The 23,842-nt window shown below is 43.3% G+C and overlaps 2 protein-coding genes across 3 annotated transcripts in view; both read right to left on the minus strand.

Moving 5' to 3' along the window:
- Positions 1–299: 299 nt before the first annotated feature.
- SMKR1 (small lysine rich protein 1) lies at positions 300–6,774 on the minus strand. The gene is made up of 2 exons (XM_030853787.2): positions 6,546–6,774; positions 300–901 (listed from the first exon to the last, which is right to left on the minus strand). The coding sequence occupies exons 1-2, from the start codon at positions 6,546–6,548 to the stop codon at positions 707–709; spliced, it is 198 nt and encodes a 65-aa protein (XP_030709647.1). The 5' UTR covers positions 6,549–6,774; the 3' UTR covers positions 300–706.
- A 6,351-nt stretch (positions 6,775–13,125) lies between these two features.
- Positions 13,126–23,842, minus strand: part of STRIP2 (striatin interacting protein 2) — a 42,836-nt gene continuing 32,119 nt past the window's right edge. For both annotated transcript variants that reach the window (XM_030853783.2, XM_060305337.1), the window contains 3 exons: positions 19,424–19,528; positions 18,338–18,542; positions 13,126–15,811 (listed from right to left, as the gene is read on the minus strand). In XM_030853783.2, the coding sequence (XP_030709643.1) occupies positions 15,561–15,811; positions 18,338–18,542; positions 19,424–19,528 (561 nt within the window). In that variant the 3' untranslated portion in view covers positions 13,126–15,560. The remainder of the gene's footprint in view (positions 15,812–18,337; positions 18,543–19,423; positions 19,529–23,842) is intronic.

Here is a 23,842-nt window from a genome sequence, read left to right on the forward strand (position 1 = left end):
AGATGTAAGTGTGTAGAAAAAGACAAAGAAGAGTCGGGTGAAAGAGAAAGGAGAGAGGGACCAGTGCTGACTGGTCCCCTTCTCCCTGTGCTCCAACCACTGACGCTATCAGCTCATTTGAGCCGCTGTTCCTGCACACTAGCAGGTTCAGAGCAGGACTGACAACCCTGGTCTCTACCACTGTCTGTGGCTAATTCGAATCAGACAAGAGTCAGACCTCTGAGAAGAAAATTATAGAAACAAAATATTTATTATTTTTCCAGAAAAAGATGACGAAAGGAAACTGTGCCCAAAAGAGGGACACATAAGCAAATTCTGTGCTTTTTGCCATGTCTTCTCTAAATAACAGACCCCCTTTGGTAAAAGAAAACAACTCATGCAAGCTAGAACTGCCTTTGGAGAGCGAGGTTTAATTCTGACCCAGACTTATAATAATTTTTTAAAGTCCTATCAATTCCATCACCGTGTGGGAATTACTTGGATTTTTTTTTCCCCTCTTCTAAAAAACCAAAGTGGCTCACCATACCCGGGTTTAGCTGAGGAAGTAAAATGCATTTAGCATTAACTACCACTGAAAAGCACACTTAGCTTGCATCTCAAATTGTCTTCAGTAAAGTCTGTTTTGCTTGCAACAGTGGTATTATCCTGATTTCTCTTCCCCAAGTTCTGTCCTCTGTAGTAGAGAGAAGCTGGGAAACGGTCTGGCTTAAGTCTTGTTTTTCCCCTTCTTTGACTTGGTAGCGCCTGGCCAGCGGAAGCCGCGCAGGTGCAGGCAGCCAGCGACGTTGTGGGCAATGTAGTAGAGGTTCAGCATCGCGGCGGGGCTGAGGATGTCCACTTCCGGTTTCTTCTGCTTTTTCCCACGGGGCTGGCTTCGGCCTTTTCTTTTCCCTTTACCTGGCTTTCAAAGACAGGTATATATACGGGGCGAAAATTAGCTTTTATAACATTGACATTATATAATTTTCAACATTTCCTACCGAACTTAAGAAAAAAAATTTCTAAAAGGAAAAAAACTGTGACAACAACAAAAACTTGAAGTGGGAAGAGAAGTCATATGCAGTCTGATTCAACAAATGCCTTTTAAGACCCCCAGTTTAAAAGAGATCCAACCTGATTCAAGCGCCCAGAGACTGGGAGAGCAAGGCGGAGAAACTGAGGTACGACTCAACACCTAGATATTGTGGGCTGTGTCATTCAACGAGAGGGTGAACTATAACGAGGTGACCCAGGGCGAGGAGAGAAGGCGAAGGGACAGAGAGCTCCGAGGGGAATGAGTGTATGGGGAAGGGAAGGCTGGTGCCAAGGGTAATTCTCATGGATCATGGCTCCCCAACTCTCACACACCTCCCCAGAGAAGACACTCTTTTAGCAGAGAAGCAGCATTCTCCTGTTTCCTTTCTTTCAAAAACAAAACAAAACAAAAACTAACCACCCCCTGCCGCCAAGAACACTAAAAAAAAAAAGACCCAACCTAATGCAACTAATGTGTGGACCCTGCATTTTGATTAGAACAAACAAGCAATGAAAAGACATTTTTTTAGGCAATTGAGGACATTTGACAATATCGAGTAATTGTTAATTCTATTAGGTCTGACAATGGCATTGGGTCATGGAAGAAAATGTTCCCACATTTCAGAGATGCACACTAAAATCTGTAGGCATGAAATGAAAGAAGGCCTGAGATTTGCTTTAAAATACTGCACCTTCCTCATCCCCCTCCCCCCCAAATAAAGTATAGATGAAGCAAATGTGGCAAAATGCTTATAATTTCTGAATCTGAGATATGGCTATATAGGGATTCATTTTAGTATTCTATTTTTGTGCATGTTTGGAAATTTTCCTAATAAAAATTAAATTAAAACAGATAATTAGGATCAAATACATCTTTTGGCATTTGTTATGCCATAGTCTCTACCTCATTAAACAGTCAGGAGGATTAAGTGAGGCACGAACATAAGGCACTTACCCCGTGTCTGACACAAAGAAAGCACTCAGTGAAGGATGTTGCCATCACCTTTATCACTGCTAATCCTCAGAGCTGTGTTTCAAGGGAGGGAGGTATCATTTCCATCTTAAAAATGGAAATGCAGAGGCTCTGCAAGGTCCCAGTGCAAACCAGCATCCACCAGGCTCAGGGGTTGTGCTCTGGCCACAAGCACACTGCCAGGTTAATGCCCTCCTGGCAAAGGAATGGCTACCATCCTAACTGGGGAATAAACTATCTCCAAGGTTTTGCTAGAGCTGCACAAAGCTGAATGGAATTCTCTATGTCCTATGACCCACCCATACAGAAAATAAATGATGGGAATGCATTATTGAAAAAGTGTCTCTTTTAGGCAAGGGAGAGGAGGAGTGTATAAGTTATCAAGAATGCCTGCAAGGGCTAAATGTTTGTGTAAAATAGATGTCCTGTTCATAGCATCTCACTTAAAAAATGTCCCAAGTTAAACAAAGAGAAACATAGCCAATGTGTTAAAAACACTAAAATACATTTTGTGAAATGAAATGGAGGACACTCCTAGATTCAAAACCCAGAAATGAAGATGAGATATATCTTGCAACACAGTGGCCCAGCTTCTGTGAGGAAATCCAAATGAAGAGAAACAATATGGAGTCCCATATGATAACTGCATCTCCTGATAAAGCATCACCTTGGGGTGTGGGATGTGCACTGCCATAAGCTCTTAAAGATTTTGAGTCTTGGTTTCCTTTCTGATTTTATACTTTTTTGCATGTCAAACACGCTTGACCTGGAATAACTGCCCCCAATAATGTGTGTGTTTTAATCTCTAAAACGGTTTGAGAACTAAGATCCACACCAAAGTTTGACATTTTTATTCAAAGTTCTCTTCTTTTTGTAGATGATTCTAAAATTCATATGGAAATGCAAAGAACTCTGAAAAAGAACAAATTTGAAGGACTAATACTACCTTATTTCTAGAGTTATTATAAAGCTTCAGGATGCAGACAGTATGGTATTGGTATTAAGATTAATAGAATAAAGTGTCCAGAAATAGTTCAACACATACACAAAAAATTGATTCAACTGATTTTCAACAGAAGCGCCAAAGCAATTCAGCAGAACAAGGATAATCTTTTCAATAAATGGTGCTGGAACAATGAATAACCATTTGCAAAAAAATGAACTTCGATCCATATTTGCACCATATGCAAAAATTAACTCAAATGGCTCATAGACCTAAATATAAAACCCAAAACGATAAAACTTATAGAAGAAAATATAGAAAAAAACCTTTGTGACCTTGGGTTAGGCAAAGATTTCCTGGGTATGATATCCAAATTGATGTCTGTGAAAGAACAAATTGAATTCAACATCAAAATTAAAACTTGTGCTCTTCAAAAGATATAGTTAGAAGAATGGTAGACAAAGCCACAGATTGGGAGAAAATATCTGCAAATCATAAGTCTTGAATGTGGGTGATGGCTTAATGAGTGTATGCCTATGCCAAGCTGAAACTGTACATTTTAAATATGCACAGTCTATTGTACATCAATTATACCTCAATAAGTCTGTTAGGAAATTTTTGTAAGGGACTGAAAGTTTTCAGTTTCTGAGCTGGTTCGTTGGTTGAACACAACTCCATAGCTCTTGACTATTCCTGGGCGCAGAACACAGAGCTCCTGACTTAAAACTCTCCAAACTCCTTAATGAAGACCATTCCTTCTTTCTAGTTCCCAAACTCGCCAAGCTCTTCCCTGATCCCTCCTCTTCCTGCAGATCTTCACAGAGAGCATAATTTGTTTCTTACCTTTGCGCTAGCCTCTGCTCAAAAACCACCTCTTCAGAAAAACCTTCCAGACATCATGCCTCTATTCTATCTATAATTAGGGTGACCATAGAATTTATTGCCCAAAACAAGGCACTTCAACAAACATTAACTGGCACTGTCCCAGGCAAAGGGGGAGGAGGTACAGATGGTCTCTTAAAAACCCTCCCAGGGCTTCCCTGGTGGCGCAGTGGTTAAGAATCCGCCTGCCAATGCAGGGACATGGGTTCAAGCCCTGGTCTGGGAAGATCCCACATGCCACAGAGCAACCAAGCCCGTGCGCCACAACTACTGAAGCCTCTGCGCCTAGAGCCCGTGCTCCGCAACAAGAGAAGCCACCGCAATGAGAAGCCCGCGCACCGCAACGAAGAGTAGCCCCCGCTCACCGCAACTAGAGAAAGCCCACGCGCAGCAACAAAGACCCAACGCAGCCAAAAATAAATAAATAAAATAAATTTAAAACAAAACAAAAAAACCCTTCCCAGCAGTGTCACTTTCTATCTCCTTACCCTAAGCATTCACTATTTAATAATATTTTTTTGTTTGTGTATTTATTGTATGTTTCCCTAACCAGAGGTTTTGTCTATGAGTTCATTGAACTTTCAGGACCTAGAACAATGTCTGGCATATTGTAGGGATGAATAAAATATGCTGAGTGAATAAAATGCAACTCAGGGAAAGCAAATGTAGATTTCTCCTTCTCTGGATTTTAAGATGCCTCCTTCATTCATTTAACAAATTTTTAACAAATACTTCCTGTGCATGAGGTCTCATGTTAGATGGAGAGAAAAGCAGATCTGGGCTCCCGCCCTCAAGAAACTTACAGTCCAGTGAGGGGGAAAATCACAAACACATTTAGTCACCAACTATGCTGTGAAGGAAGCCCAGGGTACATGGCATTATGATGACATGGGATGGGCAGGGAGTGACCCTCGTCTGGGACATGAAGGAAGAAAAATTCCTGAAGAATGGCCTGTGGGCTGAGGGGTAGGGAATTCCCAGGCAGAGCAAACAACCTTTAAAGTCAAAAGGACCAAAAAAAAAAAAAAAAGGTCAATGTGACTGGCCTGTAAGCAACAACCATGGGGGCAGTGAGAGGAGTTGAGGCTGGAAAAGTAGGCAGCGTACAGCTGTGGCCTGTAGGCCTCGCAAGCTAAGGTTTGACCTTTATCCAAGGAGCAGTGAGAAGCCATCAGCTTAAATGGCTTTACTTATTAAACCATTCTGCTTTAGTTTCCTGGCCTCTGAAAGAAAATGGCAGTGTCAACCATGTGAAGTAACCAGGGAATAGCTCTCAATTTAAATCAAGAGCTATTTATTTAGTGCTTTTACATGCAACACACTGGGAAGAAACACAGGTTTACCAAACACATTTCTATACTACAGTGTAATGGGGGTGAGGATTAAGACTTTCCAAGAAACAGGCAAAGCACAGTAAGTGAGGTGCAGGAGGCTACGGATGCTTAGGAAGCAACAGGGGAGCAGGAGGTACTTCAGAGGTGGGTCCGTCTTTAAGTAGATTGATCATTCGAGGTGGGGAAGCTGCAGAAGACTTCCAGAAGAATGTAGGTCTATGTGGGATGTGGTTTTGTTTTTGTTTTTTAAAGCAGAGAAGATAATATGGTAGATAAAGCTCAAGTGGTTGAGGCCCCCTTACCAAGGGCTCCCAGCGCCAAGCTCAAGCAGAGCAGTGCCTAGTTCAGCAGACAGTGGAAGTTCCTGAGGACCTGGTCACAGCCATTATGGGTTGATCAAACTGGCAGGGAAGAACAGGGGAGATGGACAGCCCCTGAACAGTGATAGGGGGCTACTGCCAGAACCAGGCAGGTGGTAGTAAGGAGGGCCTGACCAACAGTGGCAGGCAGGTCACAAGAGACTGGATGAGGACTCGGGAACAGGAATGCTTTCGAGTTTGAGGCCAGGAGGATGAACGTGCCATTGGGAAATGCAGAGATGGTAGTGGTTAAAAGAGCTGGATTTTGAACACAGTTTGAAAAGGCTCTCTGATGGAGAGATCCAGCAGGAAGTTGGAAATGAAGGTTTGGCGTCAGTGGGGTTTGGTTTAAGATGTAGCTCTGTCAGCCAACGAACTTGGGGTTCAGATGGAAGTAAGGATGTTGCAAGATTTCCTGGGCAGAAACCCAAGAACTCCCTGCACAAAAGGTCTCCTTCCAAAGCCTTTCCTCAAACTGAGGTTGGAAGGAAGAATCACTCTCTACAGTGGGCACTCTGAGTCCCACCAAGGCTTATTTTCTAATTCCGTAATCCACCGAGAGGAATCCCACCTGGGACCCTAGCGGGGGCAGCAGAAGCTAGATGCCTGGCAAGTCGCCGTTGGCACATACTGGCGCCCTGGGCATTTATTTTCTGGGTGTGAAAATTGCTCAACAGAACCAAGGGACTGCAACCAACCAACCAACCAACTTTCTCTCTCTCTCTCTCTCTCTCTCTCTCTCACACACACACACACACACACACACACACACACACACACACACACGGCTCAGCCTGATTCTGCGGTTGCCATCCCTTTGGGTGGGCGCAGACCACCTAGCAAACCCCTCTCCCACCTCATCTTGACCCAAAGCGTTCAGATCACTGGACTGGACACCACCACCAACGCGAGGAGATAAAAGGCACCAATCTCGTGGCGCGGGCAAATCTTAGTAAAGCGTGCCTCTACGAGGCAAACGGTATTAAACTAATTTAACAAGAGCCTGGGAACTTCTTACACTTAAATAAGACGTGTATTACCATGGTAATGCTTTCTCAGTTGAGCAGGTGAGTGTGGCATAGATTCCTAATCCTGAAAGAGACCCCAGTTCTCCGCGTCGCTTGGGGTCGGCGCCCCCGCGCCCATTCCTGCGGCTCACGGGACTGCCACCTCCGCTCTCGCCCCCGAACGGCCGCAGACCCGGGACCTCGCCACGCTTCTCAGGAGCCCGCTCCCGCGGCGCGGCGCCAGGAGGCCGAGGCGCTCAGGGGAGCCCGGCGGGGTGAGGCGGCAGTCAGCCACTCGGCCGCCGCCACTACACGCTGGGACACCCACCGCAACGAGTTGCGGGCTGCGCGTCTCTGACGAGCGCGCCTCGCGGGCTGAGGCGCCGGGCTCGCGGGTCCCGGCGGGCGGTGAGCAACACGCCGCGCGGCGCGCGCCGCGGGGGGCGGGGCCGCTCAGTGTTTACCTGTTGCCAGGACACCGGGGCCTGGCGCCCAGCCGTTGGACTGAGCCCGGCCCGCCCAGCCCGCCAGCAATCGCCTTTGTGAGAGCGGCCGCCGTCCCCTGCTGGCCGCGCCGCCCTGGCTGGGCCATTTCACCTCGCACGACTGCGGCTAAGGTTGCGAACGCCCGGAACCCGGGCTCCGCGCGGGGGAGGCTGGCTTTGGGCGACCGAGGAGGGCGCAGGCGAACTCCCGGCCAAAGGCGGCCGGGCGGGCGATGCTACGCGTGTACCGTACTGACCTTGGAGTGGGCCGACTCGGCTGTGCGTGAGAGCTAGGTCACTCACTGGCTGACGTTGGAGAAGTTATCGAAGACTCCATGACCGTTTTTGGAAAATGAGATAAAGCCTTTGAGGATTGAAATGAAAATAACATGGGGAAATGTTTGTAAAAGAGCCTGTAATAATACAAACATTACAAAATGTTTTGTTTTGTTTTGTTTTGCGGTACGCGGGCCTCTCACTGTTGTGGCGTCTCCCGTTGCGGAACACAGGCTCCAAACGCGCAGGCTCAGTGGCCATGGCTCACGGGCCCAGCCGCTCCGCCGCATACTGGGATCTTCCCGGCCAGGGCACGAACCCGTATCTCCTGCTTCGGCAGGGGATATCCTCTCAACCACTGCGCCACCAGGGAAACCCTACAAAATATTTTTTAAAGGCGCCTGAAAAAAGTTCTCATACCCGTCGTGGGATTACGCAAGGATACAGTAGATTCAGTTATGCTTCCAACCTTGAGTTCATCCTGACATCCTCCTCCCCGCAGGAGAATATACAGTTTAGGAGCTGGACCCTCATTCATTTTAATGACTCATTTCTTTTTATTCAAGTTATTAGGCATCTATCATGTGCCTGACAGTCAGTTTTGGGCCCTGGGAATTCAGCCCCGAACACAGAAAAGTTTTTTTTTGGTGGGGATGTCAAATGGGGGACGTGGCAGACATTAAAGATGATAGGTGCAACAGGATGTATTACATTGGGTGTATTAAATTGATACGATGATAGCTGACTACTCTTTTAAACTGGTGAATGGGGAAGGTCTCTCTGAGGTTTAACTGAGATTTGGGTGATAAGGAGGAGTCAGCTATGCCAAGGTCAGGGGACAGGACATTGCAGGCCCAGGGCAGGAGGAGGAGACTGGACCCAGAAGCAGGGATGGGGTCCTGAAAGGCTCTGCAACCAAGGGTAAGGTGTTTTTTTGTTTTCCTTCTTTTGATTGATGACCTCACTTCCAAAGGGGAGTATTTATGTACCAGGTTCTCATGCATTTGCTTTCTCTAATCATCAACAAAGCAAACCCAAGTTCCAATGACTTTTGTCTGGTAGTTTTTTTGAATACATAGGCCCTTGATATGGCAAATTCTCCTGCCTTCTGCCTGTGCTTTCTCCTCTGCTGGCGCCTTACTCCCTGGGTAGGGGTGGCTCACACTCCCTGTGTACACTTCTTTGGGTCATCACAACTCTCTCAGGTTAACCCCTATCGGGCTCACTCCCAAATCTGTTCTAGTCCTGCTTTTCCTGAGTTCCAGATTGGAGGTCTGAAAAAAAAGACAGAAAGCACAAGAAAGCACGATTTGTCAGTGGACAGGTGAAACATAAAATGAACGGTCTAGTGACAATTGGTACAACTTCAATGGCAGCACCATCTTCCATTGACCAAATGGGTCTTCAGCCTTTGCACTGGAGAAAGCCCTAGCATTGACCTGAAGGGAGGTGAGGAGGGCTGCTGGGGGGTGGGGCTGAAAGGCTGACTTCCTTATAACAAAGAACGCAGGTTACTGTTAGAATCAAAGGAAAATGTCATTGACAACATAAGCATTTTTCTTAAACACCAGTCCACTTAAGAATCTCTTTATGTTTAGCACTTAAGATCCGTTTATTCTACAAGAACCGAAAAAATCTTCCTGTATAAATTGGAAGATGATGTTAAATTTAGATAACTATTCAAACTCACATTGGAAAAGTACTAGTTAATTTTATGTTTATGAGTACACATCCTTATGTCTTCTTTATAAATAGTAACATTAACTGTGCTGTTCTTTAAAAATAAATTACCAGAATTAAAGTGCACATTCTTAGAATATTCAAACTTAGAATATTCTATCACTATCTTTGTTAGAAGTTACATTTAAAAATTCCTATTTATTCCTCTCTACTCTGGTGGTCGCTCTTCCTCCCTCCCTTCCTCCTTCCCTTCCTTCTCTTTTTCTTTTTATCTCATTAAGTTCAACAGTATAGCACGTTCACTTCACCCAGTATAGCCCTCATTTTGAAGAGGAGGTTACAGAAAAAATAAAATGTTCTTTGTAGATAATCTCTGGTCAGTTACTAGGGTCCCAGCAGTGAGAACCTTGGGGTACAGTAAGACCAGGCGGGGCAGACTCAGGAAACTATCTAGAGCAGGGGTTGGCAAACTCAGTAAATATTTTAGGCTTTTCAGTTCTCATGTCCTCTTTTTTCTAACTACTCAACTCTGCTGATGTAGAATGAAAGCATTTTATAGACAACATGTAAACAAATGAGTGTGGCTGTATTGCAATAAAACTATTATGGAAACTAAAATTTGAATTTCATAGAATTTTCATGTGTCATAAAGTATTTTTTGTCTATGGATTTTTCCCCTCAACCATTTAAGAATGTGATAAAAAACCATTCCTAGCTCACAGGCTGTATAAAAATGTTGGTGGGCCAGTTTTGGCCCATGGGCTATAGTTTGCTGATCCCTGAGCTAGAGAATTTAAATGCTATTTATTATTCTTGCTGGGGGATTCTTTAATAGGGAGGGGAATGAGGTGGAAATAACCAGCAATTTTTGAACACTCATGTTTAACAAGCATTATACTAAGCACTATTATATTGACACATTTAATCCTTACAACTCTAGAAAGTAGGTAGTGTTATTATCCCCATTTATGGATGGGGAATCTGAGACATAGAGAGATGAAATAACTAGTCAGTTATCACACAGCTAATGGAGGCAGAGCCTGGGTATAATAACTCACCAAGTTGGGTCCAGCACTGTCAATCTGAGCCCTTATGCTGCACGGCCTTTCTGGGTAAAACATCTCACATCTTCCAGCAAAGACATATTTTCACAGGCATCCACATGGAGAATCTTTGTCCTGACAGCTCCATTAAGCATTTGAACAAAAAGTTACAGAATGTTCAAAGTAATGTTTCCATTTGGAGGCAAGGGGACAGATGGCGCTATCTTATTTAGTAAGAAAGTCACAGTCACCAAAGGTGTTTGAGCAGAGGTGGGATGACTTTTGTACTCTTGCAGTTCCTTTGAAAGACTTTATTTTCTTTTCTATAGAAGTAAAAATTTTAAATTCTTCCTTTTTGAAATTTAAATCTGGCTAATTACTGAAGGAGCAAATAGGCTGAACATCTCCCCATAGCCCACTCAGGCCCAATCTCATTCCATTTACAGGATCTGGGGGTGTCTGAATGGCCAGAAAAACTGCTTGTAGGAAATTACATTTCAGATTGCTTTGGCCTATTGCTATGAGAACTGAGTGAATCTCCCTTCACCTCATCCACCACCACAACATACACACATGCAGACGCACACACACACACCCTATTCTTCCCATCTATACCCTTTCGTATAACATTTCTTCCTAGCTAGAATATGTCTGAAAGCAGTGTTAGGGAAGAATTATCTGATTTAATTATTTGATATATTAAATTTATAGTCATAGAAGAGAACATTGATATAGAAAAATAGATCTCCAGGATAAACGATAAGAGCAAGAATAGAACAGTACATTGTGCTTCTAATTGTAAAAAAAAAATGTCGATGAGGAGGAGATGGGTATTATCATGGGGATTTTCTGAAAGAATAAAAAATAGAAAAAAATATTGGCAGTGATTACTTCTGGGGAATGAGACAAGAGATCTGGGTTGGGAGATTACATTTTTCTTTGTGTACTTTGAAAATCATTTGAATTTTTTGCATGTATCTTAACAAAAATACCAATACATAAATGTATTCTTCAGTTTTACACATGTTCCCTCATGTCATATCCTCTACCCAAGCCTAAAACTCTTTCTTTACTTGAATCTCCTTTGACTACATCAATAGCTGCAAGTATTTTCTGGATAAAAATAACTTCCCTGGGTCTTGCCTTAAACCTCTAATACTGATAAGAGTAAATGAATCAATATTGCTATTTGTTAGTGTCTGATGAGTTTTAGTGGGTTGAATGGTGGCCCTCCAAAAGGTATGTCCATGTCCTCATCCCTGAAACCTGTGAATATGGCAAAAGATAAAGATATTTAGATTGCTTCCCTGTTGGCGCAGTGGTTGGGAATCTGCCTGCCAATGCAGGGGACACAGGTTCGAGCCCTGGTCCGGGAAGATCCCACATGCCGTGGAGCAACTGAGCTCACATGCCACAGCCGCTGAGCCTGCACTCTGGAGCCCACGAGCCACAACTACTGAGCCCACGCACCACAACTACTGAAGCCCACGGTCCTAGAGCCCGTGCTCCGCAACGGGAGAGGCCACAGCAGTGAGAAGCCCTTGCATCGCCATGAAGAGTAGCCCCCGCTCACTGCAACTAGAGAAAGCCCGTGCGCAACAAAGACCCTATGCAGCCAAAAAAAATAAATTAATTAGAAAAAAAGTTAAGGATATTTAGGTGGTTACAGAGCTCATCAATTATAGCATCCAATGAGATCAAAGTCGTGAGTTTGATTGTTGTATGAACAAGTGTCATTTTTGTTCCAAAAGCACAGGTGAACTTTTTTTTGGGGGGGGGGCGGTGCTGCACAGCTTGTGGTGTCTTAGTTCCCCAACCAGGGATTGAACCCAGGCCCTGGCAGTGAAAGCACCGAGTCCTAACCACTGGATAGCCAGGGAATTTCCCCACAGGTGCATTCTTAATCTCAGCTAGTTTTATTGTAAATATGGGTCATCTCAAGAAGGACTAGAGGAATGAATTCTAACTTACCACTACTTGGGGGAAAAACAGAAACCATCAAAACACTTGTCTTTATATAACAATGATTAATAATTGTTAGGTGGAAGAGCTGGGGATCTATGGGCAAGAAAGGTCAAGAAAGCCACACTGCAAGTATCAGCATAAAGCACTGAAATGAGTGTTTTCAAATATTCACTGGAAAGCTGTTGATATTCTCAAGAAGAATCTCTAGGGAGTTCCCTGGCGGCATAATGGTTAGGGTTCCGGGTTTTCACTGCCCTGGCCTGGTTCAGTCCCTGATGGGGGAACTGAGATCCTGCAAGCTGTGCAGTGTGGCCAAAAAAAAAAAAAAAAAAAGGAATCTCTCAGATTCCTTTCCTTTCCACCACCAATCTCAAGAGCTCCCTGGGAAGCTGCTCTGACTCACTGTCTACCCATATGCAACTTGCCTCCCTATAGGTAGTATGCTTCTCTGGACCAATGTTAGGCTCACCTACGTGAACTGCTTTTTGCCAGTGGACTATGAGCAATCTAACTTGTGCCACATCCAAGCAGGAGCTTTATTTATTTATTTATTATTCTGTGAGTAGTGTTTGTTCAGTTGGAATTTCTTCTTTTTTAAAAAAATATTTATTTATTGGCTGCGTCAGGTCTTAGTTGCGGTGCACGGGCTCCAGAGTGTGTGGGCTCTGTAGTTGCAGCACGCCGGCTTAGTTGCCCCGCAGATTGTGGAATCTTAGTTCCCCAACCAGGGATCGAACCCAAGTCCCCTGCATTACAAGATGGATTCTTAACCACTGGACCACCAGGGAAGTCCCCAAGCAGGAGCTTTAAATGTGTTTTCGTGGTACGGTTTGCTCTTTTGCTCCTGCCCTTCACTATGAGAACAGTATGTCCCAGGTAAGGGCTATTCCATCAGCCTAGTGCCAGAATGAGACAACATACAGAGCAGAGCTAATCTAGCAAGTCAATTGAGTTGAGTAGAGCTGCAGCTGCTTGCCAGAACCAAGAACAAGAGAAAAAGGTTTGTCATAAGCCACTGAGATTTTGCAGTTGTTTATATCAGCCTAGCCCCAGGGAATACTAATGCAAGATTTTATATATTCATCTCTCTAATTATACCCTTCCTTTCTAGATCTAATGTCTTGATTCTCTTGTGTTGAAGAAGTTAAAGACCAAATTTCTAACTCCAGTACAATTCTTTTTATTAAAGTACTTCAGTAGAGAAACAGTGTTATCAACAATCAACACAAACTTTACTGAAATATTCACAAATAAAAATCTTCTACTTTATAAATCACTCAAATAATGTTCTTCTGTGTTGTAACAGTAATCACCATTGGAGGTTGGTTACTCTGATTTATTCCTAACCACACACATGTATTCTCAAATTGGGAGATTCAAATCAGTTACTGTAACATATGGGGCTGGCTATCAGTACCTGAATGCTAGTCCCAGAAAGTCAGTAGAAAAATGATGTAATTTGAAACTAATCATTTATCTTTGGTGCCTCAGTTTTTCCATCTGCACTGAGAATTTCCCTTAGAGAAGATTTATTAAAAAATATGAAATGTTAAAGTTTAGCATACATCTATGCCTTGGAAAGAATTCACGTGCTTTTTTTTTTTTTTTTTTTTTTTTGTGGTACGCGGGCCTCTCACTGTTGTGGCCTCTTCTGTTGCAGAGCACAGGCTCCGGACGCGCAGGCTCAGCGGCCATGGCTTACGGGCCCAGCCGCTCTGCGGCATGTGGGATCTTCCCGGACCAGGGCACGAACCTGTGTCCCCTGCATCAGCAGGCGGACTCTCAACCACTGCGCCACCAGGGAAGCCCACGTGCATATTTTTAAGAGGATAACTTATCTGCTCTTGATTAAATTAAATACTATATACTATTTATTCAAAATAAGTAGACTGATAATTGTTCTTTTCTTGAAAGTTGTCTTTTCACTTAAATCACATTAAAATCATAGGTTAATAGGGTTCAATAGTGTTCAGTAATGATATACTCAGTAAATTACTTTAATTGCAATGAGGACTGCTGTCCTACTCAGACAAAATTTACAGACTATTTTAAGTTTCATCCATTACAGACTTACATTCTTCATGACCTCACCATAAAAACAGAAATCCTGCTACCCGTAAAGCACAAAGGGGTGAAATTCAAGCTATAATCAGAATTTTGGTATAGTTCCTTTGGAAATCATTAGCAATCTATCCTGACTTCAAAAGAGACTGTGGTTGACAAAGGATGGAGTAAATAAGCTGATTTTGACTAGATGTCCTGGCACAATTAAAGTGGCCTGGTGCTATCATAAAAAACATTCAGTAGTGTCCATGTTGCAGGGTGGGGGCATTTAAAGTAAAAAAGCTTGAAAGTATAGATGCCATAATTCTGAGGACGGAAGAGAAATAAGATGATCCTGATTGAATCAGAAACTTTTCTAAAAACCGTGTTTCGGTTGGGAAGACTGTGATTCTGCTGTAAAAGGGAGAAGTTTAAAGAGGTTGGTACAACAACCCTTACATTTTCAAAGAAATGTGTAATACTTCTAGGTAGAAACAGTATTGCTAAATACCCACATGACACTTTGAAACTGTTAGCAGTAAAAAGGGAAAAAAAATCGTTTATCAACATAGGAGACAAAGAAAAATGGTAACCTGTGATGCTCTCGCTGTTCTATTCAATTAAAAAAATAAATCGATCACAAGCACAAATGGACATGCCATCTCAATAAATAAAACCTTCTGTAGATAACTTGTCATTTAAAAATGAATTAGATGAAAAGAATAATTTTCTGCAATGTACTCAAGTCATTTTAAGACTGAAATAGTTTCAGAAAAACATGAAACATCCTTAGAGGAGGCCTGACTGTTTTGTATTGGTTGTGGCAGAGCACTCCATGCCCTATACAGAGTACACAAGGAAATACTTTTCACACTGAACATAGATCTCTTAATAAAGAAAAACACTACACAATATACCTTTCTATAACATGCAGTATTTAGGTAATAGTAAATCATCATCCTTCACAAAGAAGATGCAGTTGCTCTAAAAATCATCTCAGAGCTAATGATTTTAGAAAGAGGTGAGCGTCAGAATTTTAAATTTAAAATACAGACTTAATTTCAAAGTTGGGTTTGCCAAACCTCTGGTAATCCAGGGTGAGCAAGAAGGAAATGTTCTCCCTATTTTATGACCTGTACTTCCCATTACCTATGATGAATGCCATGAGTCAAATGCCATAGTAAACTTATTCTCACTTTTGGGGCCAGCAAAGGCTAGCGTGGTTCTAGGCAAGACGAAAGCAGGGAGCAGTCCCACAAAAGAGCCTGTCCAGGACTGATCCAGCAGGAGATTTCAAGGGCAACTGGGCACCCAAATGACCCCAGGGCAATTAGATCAATTTTTTATCACTCAGGCTCCCAGCCTTGTATTATATCTCCAGGCCTAACTGCTCCCATAATAGTCCTGAACTACACTGGATGTCCTAAGGCTGGGTCACTGCTACCCTGGACAAGCACTCCTAGAGCTGGAAACAAAGGCTGAGTGGGCAGGGTAGGCAGAGCACCATTTATTGGAGCCAACCCCCATCTATCAGATGCCTGTTGACAAGAGCTCAGTCAGTGATTCTGGAGCAGCTCCTCCCAACAGATGGGCTGTGAAAAAACCTCTCTCTCCAGCCAGAGCTCATATGAGTAGTGGAAATCCTCAGGCAGATCCAACCTCTGCCCCAGCACACTCTGCAGGCAGTTATCCACAGGTGAAAACTCAGAGTCCTGGGGTCTGTCATACCGGCGGCTGTTAAAAGCCTCAATGTTGGCCCTCAAGGTGCATTCTTCTGCTTGGAAGTCCCACGGCCTGGCATCGATGTCTGTGTTGGGAAGATTAGAAAGAAAAAGATGTATACACCTCAGGACACTGTTCCTCTTAGCACAGAGCATGGTCTATGGGATACCAACAATGCAACTGCTCAGAATTTCCTTTTTTGTAAAAAGCAATGTACAAAGTAAGTATATAACACGCTGCCAGTCAGGTTTAAAAAATATACACATGCCCACATACATATGCTTATATATGCAGAGACTATCTTTGGAAGAGTCTAGAAACTGGTTAACAGTGATTACCGCTGAGAAGGAAATGAGGGCCCTGAGGGAGGTAGACTTCTTTTCATTGTATTTCCTTTCCATTATTTCACTTTCTTGCTAGTTATATGTATTATATTTTCCAAAACAGCAACTCGGTTCCCTTTATTGAACTTTCCTTAGGAATAGGAGTTTCCCACTTGAACAAAATCACAGTTTTCAAGGAATGGTAAGAGGCAGGAAGGGGCACAACAAGGAGAACCAGAATGAACCAGTTACTGAAGACTTTCCTGATTCCATGGAACCTCCTCCAGCACACAAAAAATCTATATGCAGCTTATGTTAAGATTATGAGGTGGGGCTTCCCTGGTGGTGCAGTGGTTAAGAATCCGCCTGTCAATGCAGGGGACACGGGGTCGAGCCCTGGCCCGGGAAGATCCCACATGCAGAGCAACTAAGCTCGTGCACCACAACTACTGAGCCCACGTGCCAGAACTACTGAGCCCACGCGCCTAGAGCCCATGCTCTGCAACAAGAGAAGCCACCACAATGAGAAGCCCACACACCGCAACGAAGAGGAGCCCCCGCTAGCCACAACTAGAGCAAGCCCGCGCACAGCAACAAAGACCCAACGCAGCCAAAAAAAAAAAAAAAAGAAGCAAGCAGACAAATCCAGAAGGTGGATATTCTGCAGAACAACTGGCCTAGTTCTTCAATTATGTCAGTGTTATGGGCGGGGGAAAAGAACCCTGCTAGATTCAAAACAAGTAAAAGGATATAACAATCAGATGAAATTTGCGGTCCTGGGTTGGATTATGACTTGGAAAAGAATAGCTTTAAAGAATATTTTGGGGCAACTGGGAAATTCTGAACATGGACTTGATTATTAGATAAAATGAAAATGTACTGATATAGAAAGGTAGAAATAATGTTAACTAAAAAGAGAAAATTATACACAACACTGTAAAGCAACTATACTCCAATTAAAATTAATAAAAAAAAAGAGAAGATTACAAAATAGCATACACAATTTGCTTTCACTTAAATAAAATGTAGGGCTTCCCTGGTGGCGTAGTGGTTAAGAATCTGCCTGCCAATGCAGGGGACACAGGTTCGAGTCCTGGTCTGGGAAGATCCAACATGCCACAGAGCAACTAAGCCCGTGTGCCACAACTACTGAGCCTGTGCTCTAGAGCCTGTGAACCACAACTACTGAGCCCACATGCCACAACTACTGAAGCTCACGCGCCTATAGCCCGTGGTCCACAACAAGAGAAGCCACCACAATGAGAAGCCCACACACCACAACGAAGAGTAGCCCCCGCTTGCCACAACTAGAGGAAGCCCATGCGCAGCATGAAGACCCAATGCAACCAAAAATAATAATAATAATAAATAAATAAATAAATAAAATGTATGTGTATATGTAGAGGAAAAAATCTGTATGAACATACAATAAGATTTTGGTGGCAATCTTTGGACGGTTCAAATATGGCATAAATATGGTAATATTGTAAAGTGTTTGCTTCCTTGTATTTTCTAACTGCTTTGTAATAATAAAAGGTTATTTTATTTTTAAAAATCTCTCAGAGAGACTGTCATACACAGTGAAATAAGTCAGAAAGAGAAAAACAAATACCGTATACTAACACATATATATGGAATCTAAAAAAAGAAAATAAATGGTTCTGAAGAACCTAGGGGCAGGACAGGAATAAATACGCAGATGTAGAGAATGGACTTGAGGACATGGGGAGGGGGAAGGGTAAGCTGGGACGAAGTGAGAGAGTGGCATGGACATATATACACTACCAAATGTAAAATAGTTAGTGGTAAGCAACCGCATAGCACAGGGAGATCAGCTCTGTGCTTTGTGTCCACCTAGAGGGGTGGGATAGGGAGGGTGGGAGGGAGATGCAAGAGGGAGGGGATATGGGGATGTATACATATAGCTGATTCACTTTGTTATACAGCAGAAACGAACACACCATTGTAAAGCAATTATACTCCAATAAAGATGTTAAAAAAAAAAATCTCTCAGAGAAACCTGTCACTTAAAGGAATGTTTTGAAAAGGGGTAATTATCCCTCAATTGACTTGTTCTATAAAATGGATTTTCATAGTTTACATGGGACAGGGTACGTGCTGGAATTTGAGGCAGCGCCTTAACGTTTGTTGTAATAGCACCTGACTATAATCATATATTTTCTCATCTAAAATATGTAACAATTCATACCAAAAGAGTAGAGACGCCTGTTTAGTTTTGTTTCAATCCTGGGCAACTCCCAGAGGTCAAAAGCTCTGAGAATACTCACCATTCCCATAAGCCCAGTCATCATTCATGCGGTGGCGTACTTTCTGATAAATGGCTGACATGGTTTTCATGTTGCTTTTCCTCCACTGGCGCCCGAGGTACTTGGTCTGTATTTTTAGCAGCTTCAGCACATAAAGTTGCAGCATGGCCTGTTTGACCTTGAGGGCCCGCTTTAAGATTGGAGCAGATTTAAACACTACCAGCATCTGCCCATTTAAAGAGGGATAAGAATGAAGAAAGATATGGATCTAAAGTTTCTTTGGAATTTCCAACTCACAGAAAAATTAAGCCAAACCTGGCTAACCTCAGACTACCCTGGGGAGCTTTGGAAAATCTATGGTCCAAGCTCCACTTAGACTTAGTCTTTAAGAACAGAGGAAGCACTCCATTTATATTTCACAATTCAAAATTTCTAATATTCAAAGTGCAAAAAAATTTTGTCAGCCACACATCCCCTTTCCACTGTTACCAGTTTTCTGTGTATCCTCTGGAGATAATTCTATGTATGTGTATGTTACTTTTATTAACAAAAATGATAGCAACTACATACCCTTTCACCTTGTTCCATACCTTGATTTTTTTTGAATTTTATTTATTTATTTTTATTTTTTATACAGCAGGTCCTTGATTTTTATTTAACAATATATTTGAAAATTATTCCACAGCAGTACAGAACCATCGCATTCTTTTTAATGATTGTATTAATATTCTATTATAAGGATGTACATAAATAATTTAACCAGTTGGTATTAATGAGCATTTACGTTTTTTCCAATCTTTCATGATTACAAAAACTGCTGCAGTGAATAATCTTAGACTTGTATCATTTGAGATGCGTGACTATAATCCAAAATACAATGCTAACTTCCCTACCAGAGCTGCCCTGAGGGAGGGTCCATATTCAGCTCCCTGAAAAGAAATGGACCGGTAAATAATTATCATAGAATAAGTAACCAGAATTAGGAGGTGCTAAGTCTTATGGAGCGTTCAGTGTCTATCTATAAAGCTCGCAAAGCGAGAAGTCCATATTTACTAAAGATAAAAAAAACCCAATTAGGTGGACACCATGATCTGAAGCTCCACTCACCATGGTTCTGGAATGCTTCCATTTGGTCAGTTTATTGAGCAGCCTCAGAAGGTTGATGCAGGAAAAGAGGTTCCTCCAGCAGAACTGGTTGTTGTCTCCAGCTTCCTGTAATAAGGCATGCTCATCATTATCTCAACACCTATAAGGCATTCCTTCCCACAGAAGTATGGAAGTCACTGTTGGTCAGTTTAGGTGAGGCCTTCCATATGAAATGCTACCTCCTTTCCATCCCGCTCTTCACACAGTCAGGCATGCAATATTCTTCAACTGAAAACACACAGCTGCCAATCCTGGAAGACTCTGTACCTAGAGCAAGTACTGGCTAGAAAGATGGTACATGAACATAGAAACTTCATTTAAGCAAGCTTTCTTGTGTAGCTTTCTGCTTTAACATCAGAAAAGAGATGATAGAATTTTGCCCCCATATACTCTACACTTAATTAAGCTATGTTTATAATTGCTAAGAGTTATTCTGGTAGATTTCAAACTATTGGGTTGGCCAAAAATTTCGTCCGGGTTTTGTAAGTTACAGAAAAACCCGAACGAACTTTTTGGCCAATCCTATATATTGTATGGATCTGATATTCATTACAATTAATTCTTGAAAAAATCAACCTCCACCCTCCTTTATCAAACCATATTGCAGTAAACTGCTTCATTCTCTAGCATGGAAGGAAAAACGGCAGATGGCTTATTGGAACCAGGTGTTTCTCTTGAATGTTTCTTGATAGCTTGTGAGCACCCAACCAGAGATAACAGATGGATGTCAGATCAGAAACAGGTAACTACTCATAGAAACATCTTTCAGGGACAAAAATAAGAGTCTGGGCTTTGGGGCTCGCACCTATATACTGGTGTCAGAAGCTATATAAATCAATTAACACACTTGGTGGTCAAACTAACATCTTGGAAATTTCTCACGTCTACAATGTGAGAGAATGTAGGAGTGGGAGATGTGTAGAAGTGAACTGCTTACTGGTGAGTGGAAGATTACCCCCTCCTCTCCCAAATTAATTTGAAGCAAGCAAGGCAGACATACATCAACTGTGGAATGAACAGCCAAGACTTTTGAGAATATTAGGCTCTCCTAAGAAAGAAATAAGACTGAGGATCAAAAAGGTGCAGGGAAACTTTTCAGAAATATTGTTTAGAAATAATGTTCTCCTGCGAATTCCCTGGTGGCCCAGCACTTAGGACTCACCACTTTCACTGCAGGGGCCCAAGTTCGATCCCTGGTCAGGGAACTAAGATTTCACAAGCCGTGCGGCACGGCCAAAAATAATAATGTTCTTCTTCCTCTAGCAAATGTTCAATATTGTGTTTAGAACTAGTCCCAGGAAAGCTGTTTTTTCTTTTTTTTTTTTTTTTTTGCGGTACGCGGGCCTCTCACTGCTGCGGCCTCTCCCGTTGCAGAGCACAGGCCCCGGACGCGCAGGCCCAGCAGCCAAGGCCCACGGGCCCAGTCGCTCCGCGGCATGCGGGACCCTCCCGGACCGGGGCACAAACCCCCGTCCCCTGCATCGGCAGGCAGACCCCCAACCACTGCGCCACCAGGGAAGCCCGCTATCTGTTTTGTTCTAAGAGAGACTTCCATGGGAGCCTCCACTCTAGTGCAAAACAGATCAGGTTTTATAGATGTTACATTTTGTGTGGCTAACAGAGGAGACAGACTCCTAAATGCTTATGTTTTAAAAAGAAGCAGGGGAAACAAAAACATAAGAGAGAAGTAAGTATATTTCAGCTGTGAGCTTTCTTCATCCTGACTTCTAATACGGTAGCTGCATAAAAAGATTTGCATCCCTTGTGGGATATGGGAGTAGTGGCATGGTCTTGGAGAAGCGGCACTGGAGTAGGCACCAGGACACACGGGTTATGGCTTCAGCCCTGGCTGTATCACCTTAGGCAAGTAATTTCCCTGTTTCCTGTAAGAGGCTGAACTAAGATAACCTTTAAGATCCTTTTATCTCTGACCATTCAATAATTCTGTGGCTTACTTTCTCCAGTTGGCTTAAAAGTTAAAGTTTTGAGGGAGAGAATGCTGATTGTGGCTGCCTTTTTCTCAGAGCTGAGTCTCAAGAGTCCCAAGAGCTGCCCCAGTCCCCTTCTGAAGGTAGTCTCACCTGCCCAGGGCCCTTCCCTCTGATAATGTTTCCCTGATGTCCATAACTAGCCCCACTTCTTGCATCACCAGATGCTGCCTGGAGTGGGCACTGAAAGCACACACGCTGGTCAGCGGCTCTCCCTGGAGAGCTGAGTCCAGGCTTGTTGTCTTCTTTGCTGGAGCCCTGCTCAAACCTTCTCCCTTCTTCCAACCCAACAAATAATCTTTTTCCCAGAAAAAGGTCCATGGGTGCCCTTTCAGAATTGCCTGTCTTGAGAGTTTTTTCTTTTTATGTTCATTTAAAGCAGGTTTGGGCTTCCCCGGTGGCGCAGTGGTTAAGAATCTGCCTGCCAGTGCAGGGGATATGGGTTCGAGCCCTGGTCCGGGAAGATCCCACATGCCGCGGAGCAACTAAGCCCGTGCGCCACAGCTACTGAGCCTGTGCTCTAGAGCCCGCGTTCCAAAACTATTGAAGCCCGTGCACCTAGAGCCCATGCTCCACAATAAGAGAAGCCACCGCAATGAGAAGCCCGCACATCACAATGAAGAGTAGCACCTGCTCACAGTAACTAAAGAAAGCCCGTGTGCAGCAACGAAGACCCAAAGCAACCAAAACCAAATAAATAAATTTATAAAACTAACTAACTAAATAAAGCAGGTTACCTTCTTCCTTCCTCTTTTTTTTTTTTTTTTTTCAGGACTCAGCGTATTAATTAAGATGCAAACTTCTTCATGGGGATATATTTTGTGAACAGCAGCACTTGGCTGTATTCTCTTGTTCCTGGTACTTAGCAGTATCCAAAGCAAGACCTTTACTCACTTTCAACCAGCTAAAATTAAAAAAGACTTGCCCTGGGGCTTCCCTGGTGGCGCAGTGGTTGAGAGTCCGCCTGCCAATGCAGGGGACGCGGGTTCGTGCCCCGGTCCGGGAAGATCCCACATGCCGCGGAGCGGCTGCGCCTGTGAGCCATGGCCGCTGAGCCTGCGCGTCCGGAGCCTGTGCTCCGCGACGGGAGAGGCCACAGCGGTGAGAGGCCCGCGTACCGCAAAAAAAAAAAAAAAAAAAAGAATTGCCCATGTTCCACTCTCACAAATAAATATTTGTTTGCATACACATTTGGTCTGAAAATTCAGTTTAGCAACCACATCCTACCCTTTCAGAGCATTTCTAAGGCCCTACAAGGGTTCTACTCTCAAAGATCCATCCATAGCTCAGCTGAGTGAGCCAAGCCAAATAAAAACCCACGCTCTAGACTTCCCTGGTGGTCCAGTGGTAAAGAATCCGCCTTCCAATGCAGGGGACGCGGGTTCGATCTCTGGTCGGGGAACTAAGACCCCAGATGCTGCAGGGCAACTAAGCCCGTGCACCACAACTACTGAGCTCTGGCGCCTCAATTAGAGAGCCTGTGTGCCACAAACTACAGAGCCCATGTGCTCTGGAGCCTGCGTGCCACAACTAGAGAAGAGAAAACCCACACGCCACAACTAGAGAGAAGCCCGTGCTCCGCAACGAAGAACCCACGTGCCACAAGGAAGGATTCCGCATGCCTCAACGAAGATCCCGCATGCCGCAGCTAATACCCGACACAGCCAGATAAATAAATAAAGTTAAAATGTTAAAGAAAAAGAAAATATATTAAAAAAAACAGGCTTAAGACAATTAAGTGGATAATTAACTCAGACGACTGTGGGAAGGAAGAACAGAGTGTTTCTTCCTTTTGTACTGAGGAAATCAGATTGGTTAGAATCTGAGCACTGGAAGAGACTTAGCTGTTCTAGTCCAATGCTGTTATCCATAGAAGCAAAACCTGAGGCCCAGAAAGAGGAAGGTGGTCTGGCCAAGGTCACATGGTAAGTGCCCCAACCAGGGCTTGAACATAGATTTCCAGTATTTACTGAATTCTAACACTTTGTCTTTATTTACTGTTCATCTTCTGATTAAGTTACTGCTAGGTTAAGGACCCAGATCTAGGTATCATAAGAGTTATGATTCTCAAAAGTGATGTGAGGACGTATGGAGGAAGGAGAAAAGAAAATTTCAGAGTCATTTGGGGAGCTTTAGCAAACTACTTGTGCCCTGGGAGGGACCTGGGCATGTGAGTTTAAAAAATCACCCCATTACAGAAAGGGTGACAACCAGGAAAATCGATAAAATGCAAAAAAAACATTTATCCATGGTTCTTCCTCTGTATAAATACCTCATGGAAAATGGATATATACCTTATGATATGTTCACATTTTGTCTAGGATAGAGAAACAATAATGCTAATGGTGATATTGCTTTTAAATAGTGATGGTGAATGTCAAAACAAAGACTT

This window comes from Globicephala melas, chromosome 9 (assembly GCF_963455315.2).
Source record: "Globicephala melas chromosome 9, mGloMel1.2, whole genome shotgun sequence".
NCBI classification, from domain to species: Eukaryota; Metazoa; Chordata; class Mammalia; order Artiodactyla; family Delphinidae; genus Globicephala; species Globicephala melas.